The 9,819-nt window shown below is 38.3% G+C and overlaps 1 protein-coding gene across 1 annotated transcript; it reads right to left on the reverse strand.

Moving 5' to 3' along the window:
* Positions 1-870: 870 nt before the first annotated feature.
* LOC123325497 (olfactory receptor 2W1-like) lies at positions 871-1,816 on the reverse strand. Its single transcript, XM_044917359.1, is given in 2 exon segments — positions 871-1,614; positions 1,616-1,816. Coding segments are annotated over 2 exon segments (945 nt in total).
* Between the last annotated feature and the right edge of the window lie 8,003 nt (positions 1,817-9,819).

Consider the following 9,819-nt stretch of genomic DNA (forward strand, 5'->3'; position numbering starts at 1 on the left):
GTCCAAGGACCACACTACCTTATAGGAAATGCCCAAAGTCCTTACCAGGCCACGGAGGGTAAAAGTTAAGCTACTCTAACAGACAGACCCCAAAGCAGAGTGGCTTAATTAATATTAAATAATATAGAAGCTTCTTCTCCTATAGTAGTTTGGAGGCATTCCTCTATTGGTGGGTGGTTCTCTTTCCATCTTATTGTTCCATTCCCTCTTCGGGTTGGTAAAGCTAGGTACCCTCCACATTCACATTCCAGCCAAGAAGAAAGGGAGGGGGAAGAGTGAGAGCAAATGGTTTCATGTTTGAAAAGATAACTCAGGAGTTACACACATTAAATCTCTGGCATTGTGTTGGTGGAGGCCAGGTTCAGAAATGTGATATGCAGGAATGTGATATGGTGGCCCTGTGCCCAGTTAAAACTAGAAGCAGAAGATAGAGTGGGTATCAATGGGTAGTTGGTCTCCAGCACAAAGGCCCTGCTGGTGTATCAGGTGCCTCTAAGAGTGTGTTATTTCCCATAAAATTGGTAAGTCTTGGAAGAAGTAATCAGTATCCTGATCCTACATTAAAATAAATTTCCCTGTGAAGTATTTTCTTAATACTTTGTACATATTTCTATTACTTTACTTAATCACATCTCATAGTTATGTTTACTTATCTGTAGCCCTTGATTAGTCTTGAAGTCTTTTAAGTGTATGAATTGAGTATCTCTTTCCTTATAATTTCTGTCTACTTCCTACTTATTTACAAAATCAGTACCTAGTACAATTCTTGGTACATGATAAACACCCAGTAAGTGCTCTTTGCATAAATGAATCAATACATCTTCTGTTGGTAAAGGTCAATATTATTTCTTTAGCTGTCTTCCATGTAACTTATGATTTGGCTGACCATTTTTCTACACACAGTATTCTCTTTACTGCACTCTTTACATCTTTGTTTCTTAAAGTGTAGATCAGAGGGTTAAGAGTGGGTGTGATGATTGTGTAAAAGAGAGTGAGGAACTTCCCCTCATCTTGGGAGCTCCTATTCTGTGGCTTCATGTACATGTAAATGAGTGTTCCATAAAACAGAGTTACTACTGTGAGGTGGGAAGCACATGTATTAAGGACCTTACTCCACCTTGCTGCTGACTTGATCCTCACGACTGCTTGAGTGATTACTGCATATGAGATGAGAATTAGTGATAGAGGTGCTAGAAGAAATATCACTCCGAGAGAAAAGACAATGATCTCCATTACTTTTGAGTGTACACAAGCCATCTTGATCAATGCTGGCATCTCACAGAAAAAATTATCCACTTCCCGGTGCCCACATTTTGGTAACTTCAAAGTCAGGGAGCAAAGAATTAATGCACTGCCAAGGCCACCTAACCAGGCGGTGAGCACCATCTTCTGGCAAAGCTGAGGGTGCATTATTACTGTGTAGTGAAGAGGTTGACAGACAGCAGCATAGCGGTCATAGGCCATCACAGCCAGGAGAAGACACTCTGTGGCTCCAAGGTCAAGGGCAAAGAAGAATTGGAGCACACACCCTCCATAGGTAATAGACCTTGTTGGACCCCATAGATTTACCAGCATCTGGGGGATAATGCTAGTTGCATAGCAGAGGTCCAAAAAAAGACAAATTGGATAAGAAGAAATACATGGGAGTATGGAGCTGGGTGTCTAGGTAAGATACAAGAATGATGGTTGTGTTTCCTACCAGAGTCACAATATAGAAGATGAAGACAACCCCAGAGATGAAGTGTTCTAATCGGGGCCGATCAGAAAACCCCAGCAGGATGAAATCCATAGTGGAACTTCCATTGTTTGTGTCCATGGCTCTTTAGGAAAGTCTAGGAGACAAGATCATGGTAATCAAAATAGCATCAGCCCTAAGTAGAAATAAAAATCTCTGTAGTTTGCCATGAGTATCCCAAATTCAGTTGTTGTGTGCTCTCTCCCATTTGGAACACCTTTGTTAACACTTTGCTGTGATCATTGCTGAAAGCCTCTCTGTGTTTACTCATAACTAGTGGTTTTAAAAATAATATGGTAAACCCAATCACACTGAATTGTAAATCATTGAAAGGGGTTAATTATGCTATGACACCTATAGTTCTGTGTATTTTGGTTAAGTAATGAATCCATAAATTTAAGGATATTACTTAAGATTGGGATACATTTGGAAGAGTTGTTCCTTGTTGGAATTATGACATAAGCATACTTGGTTATGACAAATTTTTGCCTTATCCAAGACGTGGAATTTGAGGTAAAAAGTTCAATGACCCATTTTCTAGGGATAAGCTCCACTATTTGGTAGCAGGATCACTTTCCATATTCACTTCCAAATGTGTTCATTCTAGCCATTATCATCACCATCACCACCAATCCCTTCCTTGTTTTCCCTCCTATTCAACATTATAGACACTGCTGTTCCTGTATAAATTTTGGTGTTCCCCACTCTACTGACCTTTTTTGATGCCAGGAAAAATCATCTTTCCTATAAGCCTTCATTTCCATGTACAGAGGATCCATGTTTCTTGGAATGCCTTTCATGACTGCTCTATAGCATTTAAATAGCCTTACCGATTTGTTGCAGAGTTAAAAATTGAACTAATTCCAGAAGCCTCTGGTTACCACATATACACAGCAACCACCTGTGTCAGCTCCTACTCACCTGGCCATTCTGCAAAATTAGCAAGGTAGGTAACTCGAACAAGAAGCAGCTCAGTAAACAATCAGTGAATTGTTTTTCTTCATGGAATTTGCCAATTATATGAGTCAATCCTCTGCTTGCTTCAGAACTCTATAGATAAAAGCTCATTTCAATTCTAAGAGAATACAGAAAAGGGATAAGGAGCACATACATTTCACTATTTCTAAATACTTTACCATATCATTAAACAGATGGAATGTTGATGACTGAATTAGTTTATAAATATTTTTTAGTTTTTATTTTTTGGTTTATAAATATTTTATGCATAGAATTTTTGACTATGAGTATCAGACATAGGGTACTTTATATTCATACTGTGTTTGGGACCAAGAAATAATAACTTTAGTTGCTGTCATTACAGTAAAATGAGGTAAATTAAATTGTCTCTAGTATATGATTTTCATAAGCAGTTTAGTTAGAACATGAAAATGTTATAATCATGTAAAGGAACTGTTATTACCAAGTAGTATGAGATAGGGATATAGTTTGTCTCAATACAACTTGGAAATTTAATTTAATTAATGAATATGAAGTTTTTATGTGGTTGGATGTCAGCTAAGTTGGGCATAGTGCTTAAGATTCTGGACTCAGCTTGGTGTCAAACCCCAGCTTCACTACATGGAGGTAATGTGTCTCTGGGCAGTTTTGTAATTTTTTTTACACCTGCTTCTTTATATGGTCAGTGAAGATAATAATATTCCTCAAAGGGAGGTGGTGAGGGTTAGTATTTGTAAAAACACTAGGAATTGTGTTTGGTTCATATTCATTCTCAAAATTAAAAATTGTACTCACCTACCCACAAATTATTTTTATTCTATTCACTCCTTCCTGTCTTCATTTTTCACACTGGTGATTTTACCATGATGGTCTAGAACTAAACTGGAATGGTTAAACTTTTATGTTTGCCTAACTTTTTAAATGTACAGACACTCATGTACACAAAAGTGACCACAAGCATGATGTACATACTCAACTGATAAACCCAGAGGCAGGAGAGGACAGAGGACTTAGCTCTCAATGGGTGTAGATTACAAAATGCACTGGGCATTCTTTGACCATGTAAGGTTGGGATAGTGTTGGGAATTAAAAGGCCATAGAATTTTAGAGTTGAAATAGACTCAGAAAGCATGATCCAGCCTTCTGCCCTACGAAGGAGATCTTCCACAGAATGTTCACACAACTCCTGTTTTCAGAGTTTCATAGCTGTCCTTTAATCTGTGCCTCATCCCCACTCCTTATGTTGAGCTCAGGGATACCTCTTTAACATCCAGGCACTGGCTCTTTTTCTTTTTTTTTTTTCTTTATTCTGGAAATAACATGGAATAAGTCAATTCAACATGACTTCATTATAAAGAACAGTTTTATTATACAACAAAACATAGATACACAGAAAAACAAAAGCTTGATGAGTTCAGGTGAATATTCTTGTAACTAACAGGCAGGTCAAGAAATAGAATCTCCAGGAACTTCTCTTCATGACTGGTCCTGATCATTGCACTTCCCTGTCCCTCAAACTATCCACTATCCTGATGTTTATAGTAATCACCTAGTTAAAAAAACCAAACAGGGGTGCCTGGGTGGCTCAGTCGGTTAAGCGTCTGCCTTTGGCTCAGGTCATGACCCAGGGTCCTGGGATCGAGCCCTGCATCAGGCTCCCTGCTTGGCAGGAAGCCTGCTTCCCCTCTTCCACTCCCCACTGCTTGTGTTCCCTTTCTCGCTGTGTCTCTCTCTGTCAAATAAATAAATAAAATCTAAAAAAAAAAAGAAAAACCCAAACATTTATTTATTTTAGAGAGAGAGTTTGGGGGGAAGCGGCAGATGGAGAGGGAGAGAAACTCAAGCAGACTGAGTTGCATGCAGAGCCCGAGGTGTGGCTCAGTCTCAGGACCTTGAGATCTCACCCTGATCCAAAACCAAAAGTTGACCACTTAAACAACTGCGCCACTCAGGTGCCCCTAGTAATCACCTTCTTGTATTTAATAGCTTGATTACACAAATGTGCATCTGTAGACAATATTGTTTAGTTTGGCTCATTAAAAGTTTTTTATATGTCTTTTGAGTTTCTTTTAATATTAGAACCTCTTATCAAATATACTCTTAGATTTATATTCCTAGACTGTTTGATGGCCGTCAGCTGCTTCTAATACTGTATGATGTTCAATTAGTATACTTTTCTGGTTGCTATCCATTGGACTCACCATGGTTTATCAAATGCCTTTGATTATGAATTGACAAATGAACACAGTACTTTAGGTGTGCTATACCACTGAAGAAGGCAGTGAGCATCCATGAGGCATGTACAGTTTCTAAAATATATGTTTGCTAGGTTTATCAGGGGAAAAACATTAACAGCTGAGTTTATGTTTTGGGTCACATAGGAATTCAGGTATCCTTATTGGAAGTGTTAAGCTGGAAATACACTTTATGTAATTTTATGTTGTGAATCCAAATTTTGGACTTTTCCTTTATGCTGTAAACTATTTTATATTGATTTCAGCCCTGGGTACAAATTTAGCTATGATTGTAATTTTTTTTTTAAAGATTTATTTATTTATTTATTTGAGAGAGAGAGAATGAGAGACAGAGCACGAGAGGGAAGAGGGTCAGAGGGAGAAGCAGACTCCCTGCTGAGCAGGGAGCCCGATGCGGGGCTCGATCCCAGGACTCCAGGATCACGACCTGAGCCGAAGGCAGTCGCTTAACCAACTGAGCCACCCAGGCGCCCGCTATGATTGTAATTTTAACTTAAAAGTGAACATGACATGAAAAAGGAGAAACCACAATCAGAAGAAACAGATGCTAAAAAAGAGGCATGTGATGTTTTCACTGAAACAGGTTTTCCCATGAAATGTAACACAAATGAAGCAAACATATTTAAACATAATTTGAATGTACAGAATGATATGGAGAGTAAACTAGAAAGAAAATTAGAACATATTTATGTTTCAGGAGGGAAGAATTCACAGCTGCCGTGTTCTTACAATAGTCCAAAGGTACCCATGTTCCCATGATGATGAACCTTCATTTCACGGGTACTCAGAAGGATTCTTCTTTGGCAAGTTACAGAGTCCATGAAATACTGATTAGCCCCGACTACTGTGCTAACACCACAATCACATTTGCGTTTAAATGCAACAGCTGCACTACAGTGAAATCTCTAATGTGAATGTTGGAGAAAAACTATTTGTGGGACTGGTGGAAAATTTGATGAATTTGGTTTGTTAAATGTATTTTTGATGGGATGTGTGTAGTCTTTTCATGTACATTCCTGTTGGATACATTTGTGGGTGGATCTCTACCTAATTAAACCAGGAGAGCCCTCTCCTGGTCTTTTTGTGCTCCAAATAGTGTTTATGTAGGAGTCCAAAGGCTAGTATGTTAATGTGGTGTAGATCTGGGGACTGGTGCCCCACAGAGGTGATTAACAGATCTTAGACCATGGTCAGAGGCTTATCCAAACAACAATTTTAGGAAAGATTCCCTTAAGACATTGGGTTTCACCTGTTCTTTTTTCTTTATTTACTTTTAGATTTCCTCGATGGAAATTAATTTCAGAGATAAACTTATTTATGTATGAAATTTACTACTGAAAATTGAAAATTAATGTAAACCATGTCTATCAAAATTAACACATTTAATTGAACTTTGTTTTTTTCCAGTGGGTACGGCATCGATCTAATTGGAGAATTATAGGCAATTATCTAGGTGTTGTGCTTGCAGGAAATACTTGCTTTTTTTTCTTTCTTTTTTTTTTTTTTAAAGATTTTATTTATTTGACAGAGAGAGCACAAGCAGAGGGAGAGAGAGGGAGAAGCAGGCTCCCTGCTGAGCAAGGAGCCCGATGTGGGACTCGATCCCAGGACCCTGGGATCATGACCTGGGCCGAAGGCAGCCGCTTAACCGACTGAGCCACCCAGGCGTCCCGAAAATATTTGCTTTTAAAAAAATTAGTAAATAACGTAATTGTGTGGCTAATGAGTATCATCATTGTTCCATTTTCAGTGAGTTAAAATAGTACCATTAACATATTGTAGCTACCACTCAACTCAAGAACTGAGATCTTACTACCAGCCTATAGTTATCTCTATGCCTTTACACTCTTTCTTGTTCCCACCTGACCCCCAGGGAAATCATGATCTTGAATTTTGTGTTTATCACACACTTGCATTAAAATATAATTTCTGTATCAACCCACCCACATGTATATGTCAATGCCTAAATGGCATGTATTTTAAAGATTAGTTTATTTGAACTCCCACAATAGTTCTCATATCTTATATGTGCTTTTGGGACTTTCCTTTTTTCACCTAACATTTAGTCAGTGAGATTATCCAATATTTTTTTGTTGAGTGTGGTTCATTTATTTCAACTACTGTATAATATTCCATTGTGTGACTATATTATAATTATTTTGTCTGTTGACTTTTTGATTACCATTCTTGGCTCATATAAAAGGCATTATGATGAATAATTTTGTTTATATCTCTTGGGTCCTGAGTGCAGGAAGGTCTTTTGGGTGTATGCGTAGGGCAGAAATTGCTGGTTATGGGATAAGCAAACTTTACAAGGCATTTTCCTCCAAAGTGGTTCTATCAATTGATCCTACCCTAGTTTTGTGTAAATTATTCCGTTGATCTACATTTTCTCCAACACCTGGTGTTGCAGACTTTTAAATCATTGCCAACTGAAAGATTATAAATGCTATCTAGCTGTGGCCTTGATTTTCATCTTCCTAATAACTAATGAGGTTTCTACATCTTCATATACTTACTGCTAGGTATAATTGTCTTTCTATGAAAATCCCATTTGTTCATTCTAACAATTGTTCTCTGGCATTGCCTCTCTGTTTTTCTTATTAATTTTTAAGGGCTTTATAATTGCTTTCAACTGTTGGTTGTGTGCCTTGCAACATTTTCTATCAGTTTGTTGCTTGTCATTTTACTTTAAAAATGTGTCTCTTGGACATCAGAATTTGTAAATTGAAGAATGGAAGAATCTTTTTTATTATTATGCTATGTTAGTCACCATACAGTACATCATTAGTTTTTTTTTTAATTTTATTATGTTATGTTAGTCACCATACAATATACATCATTGGTTTTTGATGTGGTGATCCACGATCCATTGTTTTCATATAACCCCCAGTGCTCCATGCAGTACGTGCCCTCCTTAATACCCATTACCGGGCTAACCAATCCCCCCTCCACCCTCCCCTCTAAAACCCTGTTTGTTTCTCAGAGTCCATAGTCTCTCATGGTTCATCTCTCCCTCCAATTCCCCCCCCCCATTTTTCCCTTCCTTCTCCTAATGTCCTCCATGCTATTCCTTATGTTCCACAAATAAGTGAAACCATATGATAATTGACGTTCTCTGCTTGACTTCTTTCACTTAGCATAATCTCCTCCAGTCCCATCCATGTTGATGTAAAAGTTGGGTATTCATCCTTTCTGATGGCTGAGTAATCTTCCATTGTGTATATGGACCACATCTTCTTAATCCATTCATCTGTTGAAGGGCATCTCGGCTCTTTCCACAGTTTGTTTATTGTGGACATTGCTGCTGTGAACATTGGGGTGCATATGGCCCTTCTTTTCACTACATCTGTGTCTTTGGGGTAAATACCCAGGAGTGCAATTGCTGGGTCATTGGGTAGCTCTATTTTTAAATTTTTGAGGAACCTCCACACTGTTTTCCAAAGTGGGTGTACCAACTTGCATTCCCACCAACAGTGTAAGAGGGTTCCCCTTTCTCCACAACCTCTCCAACATTTGTTGTTTCTTGCCTTGTCAATTTTTTTTATATTTTAAAAAAAAAATTTTTTTTTTTTAAAGATTTTATTTATTTGCGAGAGAGACAATGAGAGACAGAGAGCATGAGAGGGAGGAGGGTCAGAGGGAGAAGCAGACTCCCTGCTGAGCAGGGAGCCCGATGTGGGACTCGATCCTGGGACTCCAGGATCATGACCTGAGCCGAAGGCAGTCGCTTAACCAACTGAGCCACCCAGGCGCCCCTTGCCTTGTCAATTTTTGCCATTCTAACTGGTGTAAGGTGGTATCTCAATGTGGTTTTGATTTGGATTTCCCTGATGGTCAATGATGATGAACATTTTTTCATGTGTCTGTTGGCTGTTTGTATGTCTTCTTTGGAGAAGTTTCTTTTCATATCTTCTGCCCATTTTTTGACTTATTTGTTTTTTAGGTGTTGGGTTTGAGAAGTTCTTTATAGATCTTGGATATCAGCCCTTTATCTGCAGTGTCATTTGCAAATACCTTGTCCCATTCTGTGGGTTGCTTCTTTGTTTTGTTGACTATTTCCTTTGCTGTGCAGAAGCTTTTTATCTTGATGAAGTCCCAAAAGTTCATTTTTGCTTTTCTTTCACTAGCTTTTGGAGATGTATCTTGAAAGAAGTTGTTGTGGGCGACGTCAAAGAGGTTACTGCCTATGTTCTCCTCTAGGATTTTGATGGATTCCTGTCTCACATTGAGGTCATCTACCATTTTGAGTTTATCTTTGTGAATGGTGTTAGAGAATGGTCAATTTTCATTCTTCTGCATGTGGCTGTCCAATTTTCCCAGCACCGTTTATTGAAGAGAGTGTCTTTTTTCCATTGCATGTTTTTTCCTGCTTTGTCAAAGATTATTTGACCATAGAGTTAAGGGTCCATACCTAGGTTCTCTATTCCGTTCCATTGGTCTATTTGTCTGTTTTTGTGCCAGTACCATGCTGTCTTGGTGATCACTGCTTTGTACTATAGCTTGAAATCGGGCAACGTGATGCCTCCAGCTTTGTTTTTCTTTTTCAACATTTCCTTGGCGATTTGGGGTCTTTTCTGATTCCATACAAATTTTAGGATTGTTTGTTCCAGCACTTTGAAAAATGTCATTGGAATTTTGATTGGGATGGCACTGAATGTGTAGATTTCTCTGAATAGCATAGACATTTTAACAGTGTTTATTGCCTTCCGATCCATGAGCATGGAATGTTGTTCCATCTTTTTGTGTCTTCTTCCAGTTCTTTCATGAGTGTTCTGTAGTTTCTAGAGTATAGATCCTTTACCTCTTTAGTTAGGTTTATTCTGAGGTATCTTATGGTTTTTGGTGCTATTGTAAATGGAATCGTTTGTC

The sequence above is a fragment of the Neomonachus schauinslandi genome, chromosome 8 (assembly GCF_002201575.2).
Source record: "Neomonachus schauinslandi chromosome 8, ASM220157v2, whole genome shotgun sequence".
In the NCBI taxonomy this organism is placed as follows: Eukaryota; Metazoa; Chordata; class Mammalia; order Carnivora; family Phocidae; genus Neomonachus; species Neomonachus schauinslandi.